The 26235-nt window shown below is 40.5% G+C and overlaps 4 protein-coding genes across 6 annotated transcripts in view; 3 read left to right on the forward strand and 1 right to left on the reverse strand.

The window, feature by feature from the left end:
• Positions 1-7871, forward strand: part of cpxm1b (carboxypeptidase X (M14 family), member 1b) — a 90394-nt gene extending 82523 nt beyond the window's left edge. The window contains exons 7-15 of the mRNA XM_047800468.1: positions 1388-1538; positions 2464-2546; positions 2983-3106; positions 4962-5158; positions 5250-5429; positions 5609-5903; positions 6325-6464; positions 6711-6813; positions 7188-7871. Coding sequence (XP_047656424.1) covers positions 1388-1538; positions 2464-2546; positions 2983-3106; positions 4962-5158; positions 5250-5429; positions 5609-5903; positions 6325-6464; positions 6711-6813; positions 7188-7462 — 1548 coding nt within the window. The 3' untranslated portion in view covers positions 7463-7871. The remainder of the gene's footprint in view (positions 1-1387; positions 1539-2463; positions 2547-2982; positions 3107-4961; positions 5159-5249; positions 5430-5608; positions 5904-6324; positions 6465-6710; positions 6814-7187) is intronic.
• A 448-nt stretch (positions 7872-8319) lies between these two features.
• LOC113637506 (cytochrome c oxidase assembly protein COX18, mitochondrial) lies at positions 8320-15920 on the forward strand. Its single transcript, XM_027138198.2, has 7 exons — positions 8320-8499; positions 9426-9837; positions 11345-11445; positions 12376-12542; positions 12901-13016; positions 14098-14205; positions 15503-15920. The coding sequence occupies exons 1-7, from the start codon at positions 8480-8482 to the stop codon at positions 15668-15670; spliced, it is 1092 nt and encodes a 363-aa protein (XP_026993999.1). The 5' UTR covers positions 8320-8479; the 3' UTR covers positions 15671-15920.
• A 451-nt stretch (positions 15921-16371) lies between these two features.
• On the forward strand, positions 16372-21950 carry igfbp7 (insulin-like growth factor binding protein 7). Of its 3 annotated transcripts, XM_047800584.1 has the most exons (7): positions 16372-16911; positions 18247-18356; positions 19170-19277; positions 19890-20016; positions 21036-21159; positions 21194-21657; positions 21757-21950. In XM_047800584.1, exons 1-5 carry the CDS (start codon positions 16395-16397, stop codon positions 21056-21058), a joined length of 885 nt encoding a protein of 294 aa, XP_047656540.1. In that variant the 5' UTR covers positions 16372-16394; the 3' UTR covers positions 21059-21159; positions 21194-21657; positions 21757-21950. The 3 variants fall into 3 exon arrangements, with proteins under 3 accessions (XP_047656540.1, XP_026994002.1, XP_047656539.1); XM_027138201.2 differs by having other exon boundaries at positions 21036-21657; XM_047800583.1 differs by lacking the exons at positions 21194-21657; positions 21757-21950 and having other exon boundaries at positions 19890-21123.
• Positions 21951-24132: 2182 nt separating this feature from the next.
• polr2b (RNA polymerase II subunit B) overlaps positions 24133-26235 on the reverse strand; it is a 9620-nt gene continuing 7517 nt past the window's right edge. Inside the window, exons 17-25 of the mRNA XM_027138194.2 lie at positions 26148-26235; positions 25955-26049; positions 25605-25855; positions 25427-25516; positions 25188-25295; positions 24985-25098; positions 24734-24894; positions 24437-24632; positions 24133-24350 (exon numbers count right to left, since the gene is read on the reverse strand). The exon at positions 26148-26235 is cut by the window's right edge and continues 9 nt beyond it. Coding sequence (XP_026993995.1) covers positions 24261-24350; positions 24437-24632; positions 24734-24894; positions 24985-25098; positions 25188-25295; positions 25427-25516; positions 25605-25855; positions 25955-26049; positions 26148-26235 — 1193 coding nt within the window. The 3' untranslated portion in view covers positions 24133-24260. The remainder of the gene's footprint in view (positions 24351-24436; positions 24633-24733; positions 24895-24984; positions 25099-25187; positions 25296-25426; positions 25517-25604; positions 25856-25954; positions 26050-26147) is intronic.

The following is a 26235-nucleotide window of genomic DNA, read 5'->3' on the forward strand; positions in this document are numbered from 1 at the left end:
GGATGGATGGATGGATGGATGGATGGATGGATGGATGGATGGAATGACTGAGTAAATGTTATAGAGTAAGGATAGATAGATAGATAGATAGATAGATAGATAGATAGATAGATAGATAGATAGATAGATAGATAGATAGATAGATAGATAGATAGATAGATAGATAGATAGATAGATGAGTGGATGGATGGATGGATTTATGGATGGATGGATGGATGGATGGATGGATGGATGGATGGATGGAATGATTGAAGGATGAAAGGATGGAAGGAAGGACTGAGTAAATGTTATAGATGGCTGGATGCTAGATTGAAGTGAAGGATACATAAATATAGGATGATGGATTGATAAATGAATGGATAGATTGATGGATGGATGGATGGATGGATGGATGGATGGATGGATTAGTAAATGTTATACATGGTGGTATGCTGCACTGAACTAAACGATACACAAATTGATAGATGGACAGAGCAGTTAGGAAGTGCTATAAATGGATGAATTCAGTATTTAGAAAATATTTTTTCCAGTTTTAAAGATGAGCAATTACAAAGTCTGATGTTTAGATTCTATTATTAAGAAATCACAAGAGATGGATGGATGGATGGATGGATCAGATGGATGGATGGATAGATGGATAGATGGATTTACTGCTGGGGCATGAATGACTTTATGTATCGATGGAGAATACTCGATGAATGGATGACCACATAGAAAGAATAATCATGGGTAATTAGTTTTATTTATTATTATTTATTTACGTAGTTGTGTAGACGGAGTATTTCATAAGCCGAGGCTTCAAACACTGAGAAATCTCTTCCAAATTTTCCTTCAACATCATTTCATGTTAATCCTCCATCTTTATTATTAATCACCGTGTGTAAGCATGAGGACAGATACATCAGTTTCCTCGACACAAGGCTAAAGACTTTCATTAGCTGCTGCTGATGTGAATTGGCTCAGGCATCACCATGGCACTGTATCATCTCTATCATTGGGCCAGCAGGACCGGCTCTCTCCTGGCAGCACGCTGGTGGCTCTGATACACATTTGGACATGGCAGCTGGCAGCAGTTAGCTTGATTAAGTGGCTCAGTTGGAAAGAACTGCATGTCTGCCCACTGCATCTTGCTTACCAGCAGATTCCTGTAGGCGAAACCATCACAACAAACACCAGTGTATCTAATGCGGTTCTGAACGAGCTGACTAGCCGAACGCAAGCTTTAATGATTCGAAATCCATCTGTTAAAATAAATATTTATATAGTCGAATTGACCATTTCCTGATGCATGAAAGACAGTCTGGCTTGTTGCTCTATCAGCCATTGAGAATTTGGCGAGTTGAATTGGAGACGTTTGATCATTTAGTGCGATCTTTCATGCTAACAGGTGTTTGAGGGGAATCGAGACACCGACACTCCGGTGCTGGCCATCTTTCCTGACCCTGTGGTTGCGCGGTTCATTCGGATCAACCCGCAAACCTGGTTTAAAAATGGAACCATCTGCTTACGTGCAGAAGTTCTTGGCTGTGCGCTACCGGGTAAGAAGCACAAACTTCCACTGCTTACGAATATTTTCCAGAGGTGGGAGTAAGTCACACACGTGCGAGTCACAAGAAAGTCTCAAGTCAAAGTCAAGTCGAGTCTTTTTTTAATATTTGTCAAGCAAGTCTTTTGCGACTTAAGTCTGACTCGAGTCAAGTCGAGTCCGACTTAAGTCTTTTGCGACTTAAGTCTGACTAGAGTCAAGTCGAGTCCCCCATCTCTGAGTCATTTAACTCAAGTTCGAGTCAAGTCTCAAGTCATGAATGTCAAGTCGACGTCGAGCCTTTTTTTAATATTTGTCAAGCAAGTCTCACGTCTCAAATTTGCGACTTAAGTCTGACTCGAGTCAAGTCGAGTCCCCCATCTCTGAGTCATTTAACTCAAGTCCGAGTCAAGTCTCAAGTCATGAACGTCAAGTCGAAGTCGAGTCTTTTTTAATATTTGTCAATCAAGTCTCAAGTCTCAAATTGGCGACTTAAGTCTGACTCGAGTCAAGTCATATGACTCAAGTGCCCCATCTCTGATATTTTCCTTTCTACAACTTTTATGATCAACTCTTTTCTATCTACTTTATTCGTTTAGGGACTAATTTTATTTTTAAATATTTTTTATTGCTTTTATTTATTTATTTGTTTTTTGTTTGTTTTTTAATGATTCAGACAATTAATTTATTTGTGTTCTATTTATTTTTACCATTCGGTTTTTATTGATTTTATTGTTTCTTTGTTAGTTTAACATTGTCATTTCTTAATTTTATCGTCTATTTTATTTATGTTTAATTAATCGTTTTTAGTTTATTTCTTTGTTCTAGTTTTATGTATATACTCAAATTCTTATTATTATTATCAGATTCTTAGAAACATTTTGTAAAATATGATTTAATAAAAAAAAAAGCGTTTATTCTTAAACCTCTGTGTTTAGACCCAAATAACATTTTTCAAGCGCTAGTGGAAACACGGGACAAACTGGACTTCAGACATCACAATTACAAGGAAATGAGGAAGGTACGTTCTGATATCTTGAGGTTCATGGAGTAGTGATGATGTTGTTATAAATAACGTTTCATTTATTAATGTACAAAAAGTTTCACGGTTCTTAATGTTGTGGAACGTCTGAGAGACCTTTAGATCCTGTTCTCAATGACAAAAAAGTCATTCCCTTTCCATGCCCTTACTATAGAAAGATAACGTTTGTTACATCATCTTTTATTACATTAATCATATTTATTATTTCATTTCTATTCACTTCCATAAACGCAATGTTTAAAATCCATTAAAAAAATTAGCGATTGTTTTTTTCCACATTTAATTTTTTCATGTATCATGATACAGTATGCTAGACATTTATTCATTCGTATAATGTAATTGTTTTTGTGCTAATCCTCACAGACATGAAGATTTACCTACTGATCTCTCACGTTATTGGGTTTGTCTTTTCCAGCTGATGAGGTCCGTGAACGAGGCTTGTCCGGACATCACGCGCATCTACAGCATCGGAAAGAGCCACATGGGCCTAAAGCTGTATGTGATGGAAATCTCGGATAACCCGGGCAAGCACGAGCTGGGTGAGAGATTACCTGTGTATGGATGAGCTAACCTCAACCCTAACCCTAACCCTAACCCTAACCAAGGAAGCATGTCCCAGCCTTATGGGACGCATGCTTTTTAATTTAAAAATGAAAGAATCCCTCAACCGGAGCCGAGGTCGAAGGTCAACACTGAGTTTGGCTTGGGACTCCACGCTGAATAGCCGAACTGTTCTCCAAAGCTCAAGGGCAGAGGAGTCTCCTGACGTTCAGCACAGACTCGGCTTGTTCTCGAAACATTCTCCAGCCAAATCTGTATTTGTTTAACACAAACAGCGGCATGTATAGGTGCAGTAAAATCGCACACGCTTCCTGCTCAGATAGCTAAACAGCACACAGAGCAGATTTTTTTTAAAAAGGCTGAATCCAATTCTGCTATTGAACCACTATCTATTTTTATATTTACTAACAACGGCTTGCTAAAACACAGCTACGCTTCATGTTAGCTTTTGTACATAAGAGCAAGCTGAGAAACCTAGCTAGCTAGCTAGCTAACTCACTCTGCCTAGCTAGCAGGTTATATACACTTTCTAGTAAAGAGAACACTGACAAACAGGGCTAGCAAGCTAACGATTAATAACTAGCTATCTAAAAGGTTAGCTAAGCAGCTTTTTGGGTTGAGCTAGATACAGTTTAAATGGAAACAGGTTATTTCTCCTCAGGAAGACTCCAGATATAATTGCTAACTAAAATGCTATCTGTGAAAATCTGATATTTTCAAGTAGATGTCACAATTTCTGCATATTTCTTTAGCATTAGAGACAAAAGTAAATTTTGGTGGGAAAGTATATTTATATATATTCTTCTTTGAAACCTTTACAAAACCTCCTTGAGATATTTTTGTTTCCAGTTTTACAGATTTCCACAATTCTAGATGAATATGTGGGTGTGTTTGGATGCAGCGCAGTGTTATTTTAGGGAAGGTGCCAAATTTCAGACCCCACTGTTAGCTGGGAGCTAAAAGCCAGAGAGAGAGAGAGAGAGAGAGAGACTCTGAGTTTGTGTTTCATTAGTCTCCTCTGTTCCTTTACCGTAATGTAGCTGATAGCTTCTCCTGTAAAAATCTCAGCATTTCACTACCTAACGGCTGTAACTACATTCCAGTCAAATTACCTGCAGTGATTTAAAGACACTGCTGTATCATTTGCATATGCGAATATCGTCTGTGACATCATTCTGTGTTGTTATATTTTATAACATCAGTGGTATTTTTATTTCTATCTGTTCAGGTTACAAATAAGTAACGCTACAGTACGTTCATTCAGAAATGAAACGTTTTTTTCACGAAAACGGTTTCTTGGCTTGTTGTTGCTATGGCAACCTCACAAATTCAGTTATATTTCTAATAGAATCTAATATAATCGGCCTTTACAAACCAAAGTGTATTTAGTTGACACGTATTTATCTTCATCTGTCAAATATAAATACATATTCGCGTTATAAAATGTATACGATATTTATTTCAAATGTATTATCGTTCAAAAATTAAATTCCCTTCGCCTAAATTCCCTTTACGATGTATAAGACAAAGAGAATGTTAAACTCTGAAATAAATAAATTAATTAATAAATATTAATAAACAATATTATAAACAATTAGAAAATAAAAGTAATTTAGCAATCGCTAAGTCAATTTGCTAGGAAAAAAAAGACATAATAGAAAAGAAGCTTTCCAAAAAAACTACTTTGTATGGAATTAAAGAGATATTTAAGTTAACTCTTTTCACCACAGCAACACCAAACACCATGATATGTCAGATAAAGCATTCGTACTCAGACTAAACTGTTGTACAGTATGTGTCTCAATATTAAAAGTTCTTTGCTGCCCCCTGCAGGTGAGCCGGAGTTCCGTTACGTGGCAGGGATGCACGGGAACGAAGTTCTGGGACGAGAGCTGCTGTTGAACCTGATGCAGTACATCTGTCAGGAATACAAACAGGGCAACCAGCGTGTAGTCCATCTGGTTAAAGAGACTCGCATCCATCTGCTGCCCTCTATGAACCCTGATGGCTACGAGATGGCCTACAAGAAGGTGCCATCAGTCCCACAATCCTGAATCTTTATAAACATTGCGTTCAGAAGGTAACTTATAGACGCTAACGGTGAGTCTTGTTCTTCTGCAGGGATCCGAGCTAGCCGGCTGGGCTCTGGGTCGTTTCAGCTACAAAGGCTACGACATGAACAACAACTTCGCCAATCTGAACTCCGTGATGTGGGACTCCATGGAGCTGGAGACGGACAAGTCCAAACTCATTAACCATTACATCCCCGTTCCCAAACAGTACACATCAAAGGACGCTTTGGTGAGAAAGCTTCATGAAGAAATCTGTCAATCCTGTAAAGCATTCATTAATTTGTTAACTCTTATAATGCCTCATAACCCTGAGGTAATATCTGTGTCACTGTTAGTGAATTTAAAGTGAGGAGTAAAACCCAACGCGTCAGTGAAATTGTGTTGCTGTTTACTAACGGACGGCTGAAGGTTGCCCCGGAGACTCGTGCTGTGATCAGCTGGATGCAGTCCATTCCCTTCGTACTGAGCGCCAACCTGCACGGCGGTGAGCTGGTGGTAACGTACCCATTCGACATGGCGCGTGACTGGGCTGCCCGCGAACACACCCCAACCCCGGACGACAGCTTCTTCCGCTGGCTCGCCTCCGTCTACGCCAGCACCAACCACGCCATGTCCAATCCACACCGACGGCCATGCCACAACAAAGACTTCACTCGGCAAAACAACATCGTCAATGGCGCTAACTGGCACACGGTTCCAGGAAGTGGGTATCCTCAAAAAAGAGTACAGGTTGTACTGAAATTCTAGGACCTTCTTCAGAAAATTTCTAATGAAATACTTTCTTCCTCTGACACTCTTTCCATAATTGATTATTAAACATTTCCTGACAGAAAATATCACCATAATAATCAATTGAGTAAAAAAATCTTAGTTAAAGTTACAATTTGCAGAGAGGTCTACGTTTCAGTAAACCGCTGAAAGTCACATACTGCCGCTTTAAAGGAGTGAAACAAAAAAACTGCACTGTTCGGATAAATTACCCAGAGTACAAAGCTGGTCTTGGTGCCATGATTTTCATGTCATCCTCTAAATAGCGAGCTGGCTGACTGTGATTTTATTTATTTATTTATTTATTTTTATGTATTTAATTTTTTTTTGTGTGTGATTTTATTATTGTTCTACAGGCATGAACGACTTCAGCTACCTGCACACCAACTGTTTCGAGGTGACGGTGGAGCTGTCATGTGATAAATTCCCTCATGCCAACGAGCTGCCCATCGAGTGGCAGAACAACAGAGAGTCGCTGCTGGTCTACATGGAGCAGGTGATATTTCCGACACATCTTCAAACTTTTCTAAAACATTTATTATTCTCTTGACTAAGTGATTAGCAGCTCAGGGTTACAGTATTTTGTAGTTTGTGTTGTTTATTAAAGAAATTGCACCTAGCATGTAAAGCTTTATGCATATTTTAATGCTGCTACTCTCAGGACTCAACAAGCTGAACATTATCTTAGCAATGTATGTTAAATAAAGGGATTACGTTTCTACGCTGGAAAAATGATTCACAGGTCCATCGAGGCATTAAAGGAGTCATAAAGGACAAAGACACCAAGGCTGGAATTGCAGACGCCATCGTTAAAGTGGACAACATTGACCATCACATCCGATCCGGTGAGGGAAATCAAGCATTTATTTCTAGTAACAAAGAAAAGGCCCGATCCTGGAATAAGCGATGGACCGATCATAGACCTCCAACAGAAGAAATAGATCAAGAAAATATTGAATATCAGAAACCTGTAAAACCAAAATAACATTGAAAAGAAGACAAGACTTTGTAATGGACTCATATAAACCATGAGTGTATAAATATCATGTCAATGTCATTTACTACTTAAACCAGCACTGTTCCATAAATCTATCTCTTATCTCTTATCTCTCAGAGTTGTATAAAATATCATCTTTAAGTTCTGTAATTGCAGGATACACCTGCTAGAGAAACTAATTCACACCTTCTCCAGAATTAAATCATTGTTTTATATCTCCAGCATCTGAAGGGGATTACTGGCGTCTCCTGAACCCCGGGGACTATGAGGTGACAGTGATGGCAGATGGATACGTGCCGGTCACACGATCCTGCAGGGTGGAATACGAATACTACCCGACCATCTGCGACTTCAAATTGTCCAGAGTCCTCAAACCAAGGCTGCGTGAGATCCTCGTCAAGAAGAGGAAGATCTCCAAACAGCTCCAGCTCCGACTGCGTCAGCTGCGTCTGCGCAAACTGGAGAGAAACGCAAAACAGCGTGTTAGTGATATTTGACCTATGTCTGGAAGTCAAGTTATTAAAATAACAAAAATGAAAGAGGAAGCCCTTATATTCACAACTGTGCGTTATTTCACGTAAGAATGATTTATTTTATTTCCAAAGGAAATTTTTGTTGCTTTATTGCGTTGTTTAATGGAAATTTCATGTAAAAATTTAACATGAACAGATAAATGTCACTTGTGCAGTCCAACTTTAATTCTTTAATTGTTTACGGTCCGTAAAGTGAAATATCAATTGATAATTGATAGTTGATGATAGTTGACATTTTAACATGAATTTACCACGAAAATCAACCTGTAATTATTTTATTGGAATAAATTGTCTGTTGAGAAATGTTTTAATTCATTAAAGAGAAATAAAGTTACAGAAAATATAACCAAAACAAAAAAAACATGTATTATACACAATGAGGTCAAAATTGACAATAAATTTACATTTCCAATGAATAGCGTGTATGTTCTTCTTCTTCTTCTTCTTCTTCTTCTTCTTATTATTATTATTATTATTATTATTTATTATTTCTGTTGTTGTTGTTGTTGGTGGTGGTGGTATTATTATTTATTTTTTATTATTGTTGCTGTTATTATTGTTGTTGTTGGTATTATTATTATTATTATTGTTATTATTATTATTAGTGGTGGTAGTAGTAGTATTGTTGTTGTTATTATTTTTATTATTATTTCTGTTGTTGTTGTTGTTGTTGGTTGTGGTATTATTATTATTATTATTATTATTATTATTATTATTATTATTATTATTATTATTATTATTATTATTATTATTATTGGATATCCTTCAGGTCCCCATAGCGCCAGTAGAACATAGCAAAAGCGTCAGTAATGTAACAGGCGCACATAGATTACGTCATATCTTGTCGCCGACCTGTCATGCTGTTTTGACATTTACAAAGTGTTAGCGAGTGGTAGATAAAAGAAGGTAGATAAAAAAAAAATGTCTAAATTGCGGTGTTTAATAAATTACTAGAGAATGTGAAAACTTATTTTGTGTAAGATGTGGAATAGCGTCAGAAGGTGAGGATTTTCATGCTTGTGTAGCATACTTAGCATTTTAGTTAGCATTTAAAGCTAGTTTCATTCATTCTGGGTGGCGATTGTTTTAGATGTTAGAGATTTTTCACATATTACATTGTATTTAGTGTTTGTTTTAACAGTCTGTGGATGTCGTGGAGTTTTGTTATTGTTTATAAACAATAAATAAGTAAGCAGTTTAGTTGCAGAGAAAACGTTCAAATTCTATATTTGTACTAGAGGTTTTTTTTTGTATTTGTTTCATAATGAATTTCTTGTTTTATCAAAATATCTAATTTCTTATTTTAATAATAAATTGATCTTTAAAACTGAAGACAATGATGAACGTTCAATTTAATTTAAACTGTATTTATTATTATTATTATTATTATTATTATTATTATTATCGTTATATTATTATTGTTATTATTATTATATATTATTATATTATTATTATATGGTATTATATTATTTTATTATTATTATTATTATTATTATTATTATTATTATTATTATTAACTGATTGTGTTTATTTCTGACTGAAATTAAAACAAATACAGTAAAAACAATTTAATAAATTGTTAACAGTATAATTTTTTTTTACATTATTGTACATTAGAAATTAGACATTAAAATTTTAACTTTTAACAAATGCTGCTCACAATTTAATCTATTTTAAAAAAATATGCCAAACAGCAGTATTGAGCTATGACTATTCACAGTATGGATATTATATTGACCTTTTGTTCAGCCATACTAAATAGCAAAATAATTAAAAATATTAAATATATGTTGATGCTAAATAAACGTTGGGGTTTTTTTTTCAAATGTAATATTTATTATTATTTCTTGGGGCTCATGTCAGTTTTCAAATACAGTGAGGTCAAATACAATGATTTTTTTTTAAAAATATGTCATCTGTTTATTAGGCTCTCGACTATGACATGCTTGAATCTTTCCTTTCCTGGATCCTTACTGTCACATTTCCGTGGGGTCCAGCTGACAGTAAAAGCCCAGGTGAGATGTATCTCTCAGGGTGTGTTCAGGACCGACTCATCACCCCGACCTGCTCGCTCTCTCAGCTCCAGAAGCGTCCTGTCTGTGCCAGCATTGTACCTGCAGCCGTGCAGCACGAGGCGCGTGAGCCAGGCCGGGTCCGGTTCCGGATGGTACGCGAGTGTGGCTGATTCTGCTCCAGTCCATTTCACAGAGCAGCTGCTGATCTCCAGCCAGCAGATGACGGCACTGCCGTGGTGGGCAGGGATCATCTGCACCACGGTGGCACTGCGCACCATCATCACTCTGCCGCTCGCCGTCTACCAGGCCACCATCATCGCAAAGGTCTCGTCTCATGCACTCACTTCTTCAACACTTGCCTTTTTAGGGCTCGAACTTTTTTTGCGTATACAAGAATTCGAGAATATAAATACAAGAATATTTTGAGTATTTCTTGCAGGTTGGGAAGAAGAAAGATGTAAAAACAAAATTCACATTTAGGGATTAAAAGGTTTTCTGTTTGTATTTTAATAAAAACTATTCATTGTAGTTAAAGGTGCATTAGGTAAGATTTTTATTCTAATACTTCTATGAAGCAAAATCTGAGCTTTTATTTAGTTAAACCATCAGTTCTTCTAGTCAGGACACAATTTGACTGGTCAGTTGATTGGTCAGTTCTATGAAACTAATGTGACTGAGGGTGAAAAGAATTAGGTTTATGGACGATAAAATAGGAATGTTTCATGCATCATGACGGTGTGTATGTTATCATCATTATATGGATGTAAAGGCTCTTGCCTTGAAAATGAATCAATTGATTGAATAAGTTCAACCAAACGAATCAATTTGAGTTGATTCATTTGACATCCAGCGACTCACACAGCAGTTGGTATCCATGGCGATGCCTTTCACAAGTGTGAATCACTCAGATCAAATATCAGTTTGGATTTCCCTTTATTTATTTATTTATTTATTTATTTTCTTTCTTTCTTTCTTTCTTTCTTTTTCTAATTGGATATGGCAAAATGATTCAGCTCCTAATTTGACTCACTCGCTTTATTCTTCTCAGTCTCCATGTTTTGTAGTAAATGATTTCTTCTCCTCCCTCGCATGTTCTCATCCCCCATCTGGGAGACATCTCGACTTAATACAGCTACACTGTTGGATTTTTTTTCCCCCCCGGAAATGATCTTCTGACCTTCTGGAGAACATCTCGGCTTGTGTGAAGTAAACAGCCTCGAGCTCACAGACGCGAATAAGCGAATACGATGTTTATCTCGTCCTAAAGATAACATAAGCACTGTTTATATGTTAAAACTCTGTCTTATATTATATGTCTCTCTTCGGATTTCTTTTTATTTCACAAATCATCATATGCTTCTCAGAGGAATCTGTTCCCAGTAGCTCTTTTTTTTCCCACGTCGTTGTCGCTGTTTTTAAGCTCTCGTTCTTGGCTGTCGTTCAAAATGTCGTTCAGAATTTCCTCTCCAGGACTTTAGAGCGGCTGTAAGTAATTACAGCAGCTTGTGATGTCACACTGACACCATAGATTTCTTCCATAACATCTTTTTTTTAGATAAAACTTTTTTTTTTTTTTTTTTTTTTTTTTTTAAAGTTTATTAGTTTGTAGAATGTCGATGTTATGTTAACGTGGCATCTTTAAATCGAAATAAATATAAAATTTTATTTGCTTCGCTGCGTTTATACCGTTTGAGCCGCTAGTGCTGATCTGGGATCAGTGCTTCACGGTTGTTGTTGTTTTTTCCTGTAATAAACACATCATAGACCTGATTCCATATCAGTGAGAGTTTGTATTTTATTCACATCTTTATTTTGATTTCCTCTCAGCTAGATCGAAGCCTTGCAGAAGGAAATAGCAGAGTTAGCACAGAGGCTACGCTACGAGATCTCCATCAGGGCCAAGGAGAAGGGCTGGTCTGAGAGAACGTGCAGGTAAGAACTCACTTAAACCACAATAAATGGGGATTATTATAATTATTACTACGTTTCTCAGCTTGGGGAAAGCGACCATTTTTAATACCTTTAAATCAACACGATGAGCTAGCAATGCTGTTTCTCAGGTGATGTTAGCTAAGCTTGTGACTAATTCTATCTAGAAGTTTCTCAGGTTGTGTGCTGTTGCCTAGATACGGTTAACCCTCAGAGTGCTAGCTAGTTATTTTACCATCAAAGTGCTAGCTAGCAATTTAACCACCTGTCAGGTTGGATTGTGAGAACTGCATATATTTAAACAAAATGTCAGCTAGTAACATCTTACAATGTTTGTCAGCTTGTGTTAGCTACAATAATGTCATCTTTAGCACACATTTTAGCTTAATTTGAGTGTTATAACAATCCCCGGATAGCGGTTTTACAGTCTGTCATGTTGTGTGGCGTTTGCTATATAGATTTAACCTTTAAAATGTTAGCTTGTAATTACTTGTTCTTGTGTTAGCTAGTTTAATCTAAACTCTAGCTCAAATTCTAGCTAGTAATTACACAGTCTGTCAGGTTCTGTGGCGTTTTTTAGATATATTTAACCTTCAGTACGCTAGCGCCGTAATTACTGTTTGCAGGTTGCGTTATTTGAATCAAATAACTAATGCTAGCTAGAAATGACGTGCTCTGTATGTCAGGTTGCGTTATATATTAGCTGAACTGGTGTAGCTTAGCAAGTCAGGTCATTTTATTCAGCTAAATAACAGAGTTTATGTTTGCTAAACTTTAGCTCAAATTCTAGCTAGTAATTACGCAGTCTGTCAGGTTCTGTGGCGTTTTTAGATAGATTTAACCTTCAGGAAACTGAATCTTAAGGCATGTCATGTTTTGCTGAAGTTAGCCATGAGAATTTACCTCAGGATTTCTGATGTCACTAACACACAGGTACCATTTTAAGAAGAACTTGCGGCGGATCGTGTCCGAGTTGTACGTGAGGGACAACTGCCACCCTTTCAAGGCCAGCTTGCTCGTCTGGGTGCAGTTGCCCATGTGGGTGAGCGTCTCTCTCGCCCTGCGTAACATTAGCGTGGGATTGGAACATGCCTCCTCTGGTAAGTCACCTCCTCATTTACATAATTAACATGGATGAATTGGTTCTGTTTAAAAGTGGGCGGGGCAAATCTGAGTTGTTAGCGTCGGCCGTTTTTGTAGTGTTGGCTAAATGATCTGTGGAGAAATTATATTCCCTGGATAGAGCACGTACCCACAATGCACCACTGTTACAGACGCTGTGATTTTCTTGTAGCGCTGCCTTTTCCGACTGAATCTTGGCTAACATCCAGAACATTCCACTGTGTTCTCTGTGTGTGTGTGTGTGTGTGTGTGTGTGTGTGTGTGTGTGTGTGTGTGTGTGTGTGTGTGTGTGTGTGTGTGTGTGTGTTTGTGTGTGTGTGTGTGTGTGTTTTGCAGGATTGCAGCAGCAGCTGGCAGCAGGTGGCGCTCTCTGGTTTCCAGACCTCACAGTCCCAGACTCCACCTGGATCATCCCTGTGTCTCTTGGTCTCATCAACCTGCTAATCACTGAGGTGATGACCACATTGAGGACATGTGTGTCTTTGTGTGTATCTGTGTTTCTCTTTGTGTGTGTCTTTTTGTGTGTTTGTCTTTTTGTGTGTTTGTCTCTTTGTGTGTTTGTCTCTTTGTGTGTGTCTCTTTGTGTGTGTCTCTTTGTGTGTGTGTGTGTGTCTCTGTCTGTCTGTCTTTGTGAGTGTGTCATTGTATGTCTGTCTTTGTGAGAGTGTCATTGTCTATCTTTGTTTGTGTCTCTGTCTGTCTTTGGGTGCGTGTGTGTCTGTCTGTGTTTCTGTCTGTATTTGTGTCTCTCTGTGTGTCTTTGTGTGTGTCGGTCTTTGTGTGTGTGTGTGTGTGTGTGTGTCTTTGTGTGTGTGTCTTTGTGTGTGTGTGTCTTTGTGTGTGTCGGTCTTTGTGTGTGTCGGTCTTTGTGTGTGTCGGTCTTTGTGTGTGTCGGTCTTTGTGTGTGTCGGTCTTTGTGTGTGTCGGTCTTTGTGTGTGTCTGTCTTTGTGTGTGTCTGTCTTTTGTGTGTGTGTCTCCTTGTGTGTGTGTCACTTTGTGTGTGTCTGTATGTCTTTGTGTGTGTCTGTCCTTGTCTGTGTCTGTCTTTGTGTCTGCGTGTGTGTCTATTTGTGTGTCTGTGTGTCTTTGTGTGTGTGTTACAATTACAGTTAACAGTTAATTACAGTTTTATTGTAACATAATTTTTATGTTGTTGTGTCCCTTTAGTTTTCTCTGTCATGGAGGAAATAATGCTTTTATCCTTTTCTCACATGAGACAAGAGGAAAACACACACACACACACACACACACACACACACACACACACACAATCAATAAACAATAGAGCTAAGAGAAGGGTGGGATTTCCTTATTCCTGTCTTATAGACAGTTTATGGCACTTTAGAACTTTAGATTAGATTTAAGACGTTCATTAAAAGTGAAAAATCTGTGAAAAGAAAAAAGCGGTTATGATGTCACACTAAACATCGTGTCATACACAAAATACACAATTGTATTGTGGCTTGAACAGGATTTATTATAGATTATGATGTGTGTGTGTGTGTGTGTGTGTGTGTGTTGGTTTTCGACAGGTTCACGCCCTGAGCAAGCTCGAACAGTCGAAGTTCCAGAAGTACGTGACCAACTTTATCAGAGGAATCTCTCTGGTCATGATTCCTTTAGCTGCCACCGTCCCTTCTGTGAGTGATGTGTGTGTGTGTGTGTGTGTGTGTGTGTGTGTGTGTGTGTGTGTGTGTGTGTGTGTGTGTGTGTGTGTGTGTGTGTGATAGATAATAAATATGTGATGTATTTTGTTCCGAACCGCTGATGTATTTCCTAATTTTTACACGAAATAGTTGCGTCGTCATTCGTTATTATTGTTAGCTGAAAGGAAATCAAGCAAAGACTTATATTTATTATTATTATTATTATTATTATTATTATTGTGTTCAAGTTGATTAAATAAATAAATAAATAAATGGAGATGCTCCAAATATATTTTGGTGTAGAACATAAAATTTGCATTCAGCTACATAACCGGTCACTTCTTGCTATTCGTGGATGCCGGCTGTTTGTTTATCACGTTGGTTTTCCTCTGAATCCCAAACTTCCTCCTATCTCTCTCTCTCTCTCTCTCTCTCTCTCTCTCTCTCTCTTTCTCTCTCTCTCTCTCTCTCTCTCTCTCACCGTTTCATCTCTGCTGAAATTCGCCTCAGGATCACAGCACTGACACTGTTGTGTCTATCTGCACCGTTACATAACAGTTATGTGAGTACCAGCAGAGATGCTCTGACTGATTTTCCCCCAGCTAGAGAAAGCAGGAGAAAAGGCCTCGTGTCTGAGGAAGACGTCCGACACGTCCGATCCGTCTGAAGCGTCCCGAACGTCCGTGTACAGTAGCATCTGAGATCAGCAACAAATACGAGCTTTAGACGTCATGTAGAAATCTCCCGCTAGATTATCGCTCAAAAATACAGAGCACAGAGCGTTTTGTTTAGTTCTTCTGTTCCACTTTAGTCGCTTTCTGTCGCTTTTCTTGCTTTTGGAGATGTCAAAAAGACAAATAAAAGTCTTTGGATGACTTAAACGTAGACGTTGGGACTTCTAGCGCAAAGCTAGCGCATCAGTCTATAGACCGAGATGTCAGTTTTCTCGATGCAGTAGAATATTAGCTAGCAGCGTTTTAGGAAATTAGCAGACTACATAAATAAGGCATATACTGTAGCACCTGCTATTGTAGTCATTTGTGGGCGTGGCCAGGTCAAGCTAACTCTACTAGCTAATCTTTATCATTATATCCTTTAAATACATGTTGTATGTAACCAGATCCCATGAACCCACTATTTCTTGTAGAATTGCATGAAGAATTTCCGTACAGTCGCTAACGTATATAGAAATGAAATTGTTCCTAGCGCAAACGTGTGTGGTTTTTTGTTGTTTTTTTTTGAGCCACTGTTTACTTTTAAATGGTTTTCCGTTTCTCTTTTCCTGCTCTAGTCGATGGCGCTGTATTGGCTCAGCTCCAGCAGCATCGGTCTGGCTCACAACCTCCTCCTGCGTTCTCCACGCTTCCGTGCTCTCTGCCGAATCCCACCGTCTCACTCGGACTCTCACACTCCCTACAGGGACATCGCCGCTGCGTTCGTGACCAAATACATGAAATAAACTCATAAAAACATCACCGTAGGTTGGTCAGGTTCAGCGTGATGCCGATACACCATCTGTCTTCGCTGTTCCTGGACATCACGATGGACGTTCGTGAAAAACGATAAACAGGAAGACTAAAGAATTTCCAGCATAAACAGTTTTGGTGTTGAGGTAGAAATGTTTTGAAAGGACTTTTAAAGCATCCTGTAAACCGTGTGTGGGAGTAAACTAAATTAAATGAAGGTCTGTTCTTCACTCTTCCTCCTCATTCCTTTGCTCTTGTGATGAAGATTTACATTTACAGCATTTAGCAGACACCCTTATCCACAGTGACTTACATTTTTATTACCATTTATACAACCGAGCAATCGAGGGTTAAGGGCCTCGCTCAGGGGCCCGGCAATGGAACCTTGGTGGACCTGGGATTCGAACTCACGACCTTTCGATCAGTAGTGTGTATATATAGAATGTAGATATATAGTAATATAGTGTGTGGAACTAACTGGGTACTTTGTTTGGTTCAGGGGAAAAAAAACTGTGTGAGATTCTGTTTATTATTATTATTTGTATTATTATTATTATTATTATTATTATTACTACAAACTATTTTGTATTTGCATTGTGCAGAATTTAATGATCTGATGTCATGTGACATGAGATACAGTACATTCAGAAAGACAGCATCAGGTTCTGATTCTAGGCGTGTCCAGTGGGCGGGGTTTAACTTTAGCTCTTTGGCTCTATGCGTCTCTTCTCCGTCTGCAAGACTAGAATCAGCGCTGCGACGCACCGGACGCGCTCGTGCACCCGGTTCTCTGTTCTAGTCATGATGTTGTGGGTTTTAATCCTCCCGGCGCTCACTGCAGCCGCCGTCTCGCGCGTCCAGCGCTCCTGTGGCCCATGTGAGCCGAGCTCGTGCGCCGCGCTGCCGGTCACCGGGTGCGCGTTCCGTGTGATGGACGCGTGCGGATGCTGCGAGCTGTGCGCCGCCGGAGAGGGAGAGACGTGCGGGATGCGCGGGTCCGTGGTTACGCGCTGCGCGCCCGGTCTCGAGTGCGTGAAACCGCATCAGGACAAGAAAAAGGCGAAGAAAAAGTCCGAGCCAGGCGTGTGCACGTGTAAAAACGGTGACTACGAGGTGTGCGGCTCGGACGGTGTGGAGTACCGGAGCGTGTGCGAGCTGAGAGCAGCGAGTGCGTCGGCGGAGCGTCAAGAAAAACCCGGGATTAAAGTGCAAAACAAGGGCAAGTGCGCTAAAGGTGAGGGGTCTAAAAGTACCGCATTAAAGTACACAAGGGCAAGTGCGCTAAAGGTGAGGGGTCTAAGGGCAAGTGCGCTAAAGGTGAGGGGTCTAAAAGTACCGCATTAAAGTACACAAGGGCAACTGCGCTAAAGGTGAGGGGTCTAAGGGCAAGTGCGCTAAAGGTGAGGGGTCTAAAAGTACCGCATTAAAGTACACAAGGGGAAGTGTGCTAAAGGTGAGGGGTCTAAGGGCAAGTGCGCTAAAGGTGAGGGGTCTAAGGGCAAGTGCGCTACAGGTGAGGGGTCTAAAAGTACCGCATTAAAGTACACAACAAGGGCAAGTGCGCTAAGGGTGAGGGGTCTAAGGGCAAGTACGCTAAAGGTGAGGGGTCTAAGGGCAAGTGCGCTAAAGGTGAGGGGTCTAAAAGTACTGTACCAGGCAGCGGAATGGCGAAGAGTCAATAATTACTTTCTTATATTTCACTGCATTTTTATTTTATTTCTATTTAACTTCCAGAGACATTTAGAAAAGAGTTCAGTTCAGTTTCATATTTAAGATGAACATTTTATAGAAGCAGCACGGATTCATTCTTAATGAGTTTTTTTTTTTACACTTTAAATGAAAACCTTTTACACAAGAATTAATTAATTCCTAATTTATTGTAAAATAATCCCAAATATAAATTCGCTAAAATGATATATTCACATAATATTTGGTGGATTTTTAGGGTTTCTATTAAATAAGATCAAACATTCTCATTCATTTTGTTTCAAAACATTTTTAAAACCCAGTTATTTCTGTAACCGGTCTGTTTATTTAGTCCAGGTTTTGTGCTCCATCTTCATCAGACACTCCTTAAGGCTCCGGGACTAAAAATACTCGAGTCCTCGTCCCTCATGATTTAACTTGTGTTGTTGATTCTCAGTTCTGATTGGTCAACTGATCATGATACACACTGGACGATAGCTTCCATAGAAATGAGTCACAGTGATTGATATCACTGCCATGGAAAAGGATAAGTGGGCTTACACACACACACACACACACACACACACACACACACACACACACACACACAAAGAGAGAGAATGCACTGTATATGCAAGCCGGGGGCTGTTGTTTTTCACACAGGGTGACTCCCGGACCAGATCCCTGAGCAGACATTCCATCGTCTGAAATTCCATCGTTTCAGGAGGATTAGGATACAAGCGTACACACACACACACACACACACACACACACACAGACCACATGCCCTGAGATTGATGGCAAACTTTTTTCTTTTTTTAACCTTCCCTCTCATTGATTTTCTCTCCCTTCTTTTTATTCACTTTTCTCTCTCTTCTCTCAGCTCCTGTGATAGTCACGAGTCCGGGTCATGTCTGGAACGTCACCGGTGCTCAGGTGTACCTCAGCTGCGAGGCCATCGGTGTCCCCACCCCGGTGCTTAGCTGGAGGAAGGTACAGTCCTCAATACACCCAGTAACCAACTCGAACATTTTCTCACCAAGTTTTGCTAGAAGACGTCCTGAAAAATCTTTACTACTGCCAAGCTGCTACTATAGAGCAAGGGCCATCCATGGGGGCGGAGCTTAATAATGTTTGCTGCGATGTGTTAAACGACTCTGAGAGCAGACGTCGTGTTTGATAAAACTTTTCTTCTCCCCAAATTCCAGCCCTGTTTTCCGGCTGTATTGTTTCCACACAACGTTATTCATAGTGCGCGCACACACACACACACACACACACACACACACACACACACACACTCTCATTGACGTATTGTGCAGTTTTTGTGAACGAAGACTCATTTAAATTAACGGAGTGATTAACGAGGTAGATGTTGATCACGAGATGGACGAGATGTTCTTTAGTCTGTGAAATAAATAATAAACCTCTCCGTCATGCTGTTCCAAAAAAAAAATGTAATAAAATCAACGACGGTGTTTTATTCCTGTTATACCACAGCTGTGAGGATTTTCTGTCCGTTTTTATCCGTTTATAGTTGCATTTCATGTCGTTTAACTTCAGTCTACAGTCGAAACTGATCCACGAGTTACAAGTCGAACCTCTCCCTCTCCCTCCCTCCCTCCCTCCTCTCTCCCTCCCTCTCTTCCTCCTTCTCTCTCTCTCTTCGTCCTTCTCTCTCTCTCTCTCTCTCTCTCTCTCTCTTCCTCCTTCTCTCTCTCTCCATCCTTCTCTCTCTCTCTCTCATCCTCCCTCCCTCCCTCCCTCTCTCTCTTCCTCCTTCTCCCCCCCTCATCCTCACTGTAGATCACAGGCAATAACCAGAAGTCACAGCTGCTCCCTGGAGATGAAGACAACCTCGCCATCCAGATGAGAGGAGGCCCGGAGAAGCACGAGGTCACCGGATGGGTTCTGGTGAGTTTTTCTGACTTTGTTTCTTTAATAAATTATGAATTAAAAAAAAAAAAAAAAAGAAAGAAAAAACTAGAGCCCACATGAGGCCATGACAAATCTTCTTGAACTTTAGGAAGGAAACATTTATTTTTATGTAGAAGACATTCCAGGTTTATTGTTTAAAAGGTTCGAGCGTCGATGTCTGGAGGATTTCCCGCTGTTGTGGGTTCTTCCTGTTGACGTCGATCCCAGCCATCAGACTATATTATACAAACTCCTTCATGTTAGACACCTCACTTCCTGATATTGTTATAGAGTTCCATTCACATTCATTATATTCTGGGTAGAACTTGATCAAAATATTAACAATCATTCCTTGTCCTTTTCCCTCTCATCTGCATCACTGTGTATTTTAATACACTTCACCAATCCTCCATTTTACCACATCTATACTTTTAGATTAATACGTTTGTTGTATTTTACGACCAAAGAATTTTAGCGTTTTGTAAGAATGAGTCTCGTTACCGCGAGGACTCGGAGCTTGTATACATTTTTTCTTTGCAGTATTTTTTTAGGTCACGGTTACTTGTGAAGATAAAGAACAGTGTGTGTGTGTGTGTGTGTGTGTTTCAGATCTTTCCCCTCACAAAGGACGTAGCCGGGACTTACGAATGTCACGCCACCAACACCATGGGTGAAGCCTCGGCCACAGGCACCATCCACGTGGTCGAGTCCGTCGACGACATTCCCTCCCCAAAGGGTGAGATGGCAGGATTTCATTTACATCGAAACAAACCCAATCATTCTTCTGTCTTTCAGAGCAGCGCGGCCCGTGACACGCGTTCAGACACGTGAGCATTTTTCCTCGTGTCGGAACACGCAAACGGCTGCCTGAACAATCTGATGAGACCGCAGTTGATTTAGAGTCCCTGATTAAAATCAAGAGCTGTTTCACTCACAAAATTCCACCAACAATTAGATGTTAAACAGGTTTTAGGGCTTAAACCGAATGTCTGATGTTATACTCGCTCTAATGGATCCGAGTGGAAGCTTTTACTGGTTTAATGTTCAAATGTTTAATTTATTATACAAAAAAAAAAAAAAAAAAGCACATGAGCAGAGTTGACCTCATAGCACTCCGGTGAAAACCTAGAAAAAACAAATTGGAGAAGGATTTCAATGAATTTCAGTCCCGAATACATCAACCTCAAACACAACAAACTAGAAGAATCTCCCCATGATACATGCCTTACCTTCTGACCCCTTTCTCACCCCAAGTAAGCGTAGGTGAGAAGCTATAAGCAGAACAAAGAGCTAGCATCCAGCTATTCCAGCAGGGAGAAGCAGTAAAGATCATAAAATTACCCCCCAATTTAAAAAGAAAGGACACCATTAGGCTCAATGCAGCTTTTTAAATCCAAAACCCCGCCCCTTTTACTGTGTCTCTGCATCCCTATTGGTCAGGTCGTTTGTGCCCTGTGCACTCTGATTAGTCAGGCCATGTCAATAAGGATTGTTTAGTGTGTAGGAGAAGAGCAGGGAAAATACACGTGTGAGAGAGAGAGAGAGAGAGAGAGAGAGAGAGAGAGAGAGAGAGAACACAAACATTCATAGCTGCTATAATGTCAGTAGTAACAATAAGCTGCTACTGAATGTAAACAGAAATGGATAAAAATATATTTTCTCAGATTAAAAAAAAAGAAATACTTAGTCTAATGTGTGTGTGTGTGTGTGTGTGTGTGTGTGTGTGTGTGTGTGTGTGTGTGTGTGTGTGTGTAGTGGCCCAGGATGATGAGCTGTAAGAAGGGTGTGTGTGTTCACCCCGACGCCACCTCCTGGAAGATAAGGACTGGGATCGAACAGAGAACAAAACACACACACACACACACACACACACACACACACACACACACACACACACACACACACACACACACTCACACACAGACATACCTGTGACACACTACACATGAAGAGCACCCAGGGTTTAGACATGACTAGACACTGAAATTTATCTGCAGACTGCCATGACACACACACACACACACACACACACACACACACACACACACACACACACGCTGTTATATCCATGTCCTTTTCTCCATAGCCTTTGACACACTAATCAGGAGATTCAGATGGAGATAGATAAGTCTCCAGACCCTTGTTTTCTTGTTCCTAGTTAGAGATAAAAAATCTATTTGTATTTCAGACGTCTTCTCGTACATCACGTACTCGCTACACCGAAGAGTTTTGGAGAGCAGGAGCTCCAGCGATGAGAGAGAGAGAGAGAGAGAGAGAGAGAGAGAGAGAGAGAGATACAGAAGGAGTGAGTGAGAGAGAGAGAGAGAGAGAGAAGGAGTGTGTGAGAGAGAAGGAGTGAGTGAGTGAGTGTGTGTGTGTGTGAGAGAGAGAGAGAGAGAGAGAGAGAAGGAGTGTATGAGAGAGGAGTGAGTGAGAGTGTGTGTGAGAGGGAGAGAGAGAAAAAGAGTGAGAGAAGGAGTGTGTGTGTGTGTGTGTATGTGTGTGTGTGTGTGTGTGTGAGAGAGAGAGAGAGAGAGAGAGAGAGGGTGCTAAATTCTTTTCTATGAAACACTTAAATATAATTTTACACAGTTACAATCAACTAATGCACTTATTTAAATGTCTTATTTTCACCTACCAATAAAGAGATCATGACGTGACGTGGTTTAATACGGGACTCTTTGTTTTTTCTTTTTTACTTCCTACTTTTTTCCTCACTTCCTGTTTCATCCTGATTAAACATGTACAGTGAATAAAGATAAATCACCCAAAAGAGCAAGACATCTTCAGCCTGTCTGTGGCTCATTGAGTAAGTGTATGGGTTTATTACCCTGTGGGTCTGGGTTCAAGCCCTTGCTCAGGTGAGACTGATCGAACTTTTACTTCATAAACACACGCCTTTGTGTGTATGGGGTTTAAAATAAAAGATAAATCCCCCCCAAAAAAGAGTGGTTGGTGTGTCAGCTCTGTGGCTCAGTGGGTTAAAGGCGTGTGCTGGTCTCAGGAGAACCTTGGTTCGAGACCCTCACTGGGGAGCAGGTTCTGGACTTGGGTGGGACTGTAAAATCCGGCAAAGAGAAAGAAAGAGAGAGAAAGTCCGGTCTGTCCCACCTGGGGCTCTGGGAGAGGTGAAGGGTGGGGTTATGTTACTCTGGGGTGTGTGTATATACAATATATGTATATTTTATACACTTATTTATTCTTATTTATTATTTATATATATATATTTTATATACGTTTATTTATTATACATATATTTCCCCCATTTTTAATATATTCATGTACTTTTCCATCTTTTTTTGTATTTTTTTTTTTACATTTACTTTTTAATCACTATGCTTTTGTTTCACTACACTACACTACACAATACACAACACTATACTACACTATAATACACAACACTATACAACACTATAATACACTATACTACACTATACTACACAACACTATACTACACTATACTACACAACACTATACTACACTATACTACACTATAATACACAACACTATACTACACTATACTACACAACACTATACTACACTATACTACACAACACTATACTACACAACACTATACTACACTATACTACACAACACTATACTACACTATACTACACTATACTACACTATAATACACTATACTACACAACACTATACTACACTATACTACACTATAATACACTATACTACACAACACTATACTACACAACACTATACTACACTATACTACACAACACTATACTACACAACACTATACTACACTATACTACACAACACTATACTACACTATACTACACTATAATACACAACACTATACTACACTATACTACACTATAATACACAACACTATACTACACTATACTACACAACACTATACTACACTATACTACACAACACTATACTACACAACACTATACTACACTATAATACACAACACTATACAACACTATACAACACTATACTACACTATAATACACAACACAACACACTGAGACACAAGTGAAGACCAAAAGTGTGGCTATTTTTTTTTTGTGCATTTATCTTTCAAACACACTTCTGAGTGACAAGAAAGACACACAATGAGGTTTGAACCCTCGACCTCAGGGTTTAAAAGCTGCAGCTTCCACAAAGAGCCACGAAGCTTCATAAGAGCCCTGATGTCTCTACGCTAATAGCGTCGTTCTCCGTCCTACTGTGTCTCGCACCAGACCGAGGTGGCTCAGACGAGGTTTTAACTGGAGCTTCTGACTGAGACACAACACAGAAGGTTTGAAGCTCAGACTGAAAATAAACCTTCAATTTAAAATAAAATCTAGAATCTTAAACTTTGAATATTTTCTCATCCAAATTTTTTTCCTTTTCCTGCTAAATTATTTTCTGTAGATTGTAAAAGATGTCGGTACGAGTGTCGATAATTTCAGCACAGAAAAATTAAGTCTGTGTGAACGAAAAAAAAAAAAAAAAAAGGTTCGTTTTGTCCCCCCCCCCCCAACAGTTTACAATGTCTTCAAAGGTGCCAATACTTTCACACTGACCATGTTACATATTAATATGCGATGTATATGATGTACTTGCTACATGACTGTATCGATGTGTGTGCCATCAGAAAAAAAATTCAAATACAAAAAGCAAAATAATTACAAAAATAAAATAAATAAAAAATTCTTTTTGTGAGGTAAATATACAAAGAATCTCACTATTTATAATAATAATAATAATAATAATAATAATAGAAGAATCATTTCAGGAATTACTGGGAACATATTTTACAAAAAACGGGATTTTGCAGATGGGATTTTTTTCCATCTAACAGCAACTTGCTTCTATCAAAGAATTAACAAGCGACAAAAACTCGAAACAACAAAAAGCTTTATTTCATTAAACATTGTACAAAAACAAGCGGAACGCTAACGACAGGAACAGATTTTTAAAGCCTGGCTTTTCCCCTGCTCGTTTCCCATGATGCCGCGGGGTCGGTGTTTAGGTGGTCATCATGCGCGGGGCGATGCTCATGGACATGAGCTCCTGGAACAGAAGCTTGCAGGCGTACGGCAGCCGCACCAGCGAGATCTGTGACACGGAGGTCGAGAGGTCATGAGCTGATACGACGGAGTAAGAAACGTAACGAAAGCGGATACAAAAGTAACGTCTCTGACCTGAGTCTTGTTGCGGCAGCCCCTGCACTCGTAGGTGTGTGTGCGCGTGTTGGCGATGGCCATGAGGCCACACAGGTTACACACGTGCACCTGGTAAGGATCGGACGCCTCGAACAGCCGCTCCCTCAGGAACTGAGCTGCGCCGTGAGCGATCTGACAATCTCGCTCCATCTCGCCGAACCGCAGACCTCCGTCTCTGTACGACAAACAAACACGTCAGTATATTCGGCTCGATGTCTGTGCGCACGTGAAGGCCGAAGTACGGTGTAGTCGGTGTAGCGTGCACGCGCGTCTCACCGTGATCTACCCTCCATAGGCTGCCTGTTGAGGATCTGGACGGGACCTCGTGCCCTCGAGTGGATCTTATCGTCCACCATGTGTTTGAGGCGCTGGTAGTAAGTGGGGCCGAGGAAGATCTGAGAGGTCAGCTTTCGACCCGTGAACCCGTTATACAGCACCTACAGGACCCGAGAGAGCACAGGATGTCTCCAGAGAATTACCCCCCTACACACACCTGAATTCTATTAATATTCTAATATTATTCTGACCTCGTTTCCTCTCAGGTGGTAGCCGTATTCAGACAGGAGGTTGGACACCTTCTGTACGTTCACGGCATCGTTGAACGGTGTGGCGTCGCCGATCTCCCCTTTATTCGCAGAAACCTATTTTACAGCAGACACACGGTTTCAGTTGTGTATTGTGTGTGTGTGTGTGTGTGTGTGTGTGTGTGTTGTGTGTGTTATGTGTATACCTTCCCCTGCAGACATTCGATCAAGTGACCGACTGTCATTCTGGAGGGGATGGCGTGGGGGTTGATGATGATGTCTGGGGTGATTCCTTCGCAGGTGAAGGGCATGTCCTGCACAGACACACACAGCAGCAGGAGTCAGTGCTAAATGATTCAGTCAAAGATTCTATAACATATGAATCCCTTTTCCCCACGTTATAGTCTGTCGGCCGGTTGTGTGATGACGTATATAACATTCTCACCTCCTGCCTGTACTGAATCCCGCAGGTTCCCTTCTGTCCGTGTCGACTGGCGAACTTGTCTCCGATCTGAGGGATTCGAACCGAACGTACCTGCGGAAAACAAACCCGGAGACAAATGAGCACGGATTCACAGCTACGCCGAACTTCCTGCGTCGGCGGCGAGGAAGGCCGCACCCACCCGGATCTTGCAGAACTTGTAGCCCTCCTGGTTGAGCGTGACCATGACCTGGTCGACGATGCCGGTTTCGCTGGTGCGCAGGAACGTGCTGCAGTCTCGCTTCGTGTAGCGCCGGTTTGTGCTGTCGAGCTCGTCGTCGTTTTCGGGCAGGGTGACCGTCTTCCCGATGATCACGTCCTCGCCGGACACGCGCACGCCCGGCGCTATCAGGCCGTCGTCGTCCAGCTTCTCGTAAATGGCGTGCCGCATTCCTGAGAGAGAGCGGAGACATGACGACGTCACACGATTACGTGATCGTCAGTAATTCTCGAACTTCAGCAGATTGGAGCTCGGTTTGATCGGTGACTCACCTTGACACTCTTCACGCTTCGGTTTCTCAAAAATCTCCTCCTGGTCGAAGCCTTTCTTTGACTCCTGCTCTTTATAGGAGCGGTAGAACACCGACCTGAAAACAAAACGCAACACGTGTAACTCCTTCCGCCTTCGTCCCTGAGAGGGGTTTATAGTGAGCGTGGTTCGGTTCTGCGCCTTGTGTTGACGTACCTGAAGAAGCCCCGGTCCACGGCGGAGCGGTTCATGATGACGGAATCCTCCTGATTGTAACCCGTGTACGACGCGATGGCCACGATGG

Source organism: Tachysurus fulvidraco, chromosome 15 (assembly GCF_022655615.1).
Source record: "Tachysurus fulvidraco isolate hzauxx_2018 chromosome 15, HZAU_PFXX_2.0, whole genome shotgun sequence".
Lineage (NCBI taxonomy): Eukaryota > Metazoa > Chordata > Actinopteri > Siluriformes > Bagridae > Tachysurus > Tachysurus fulvidraco.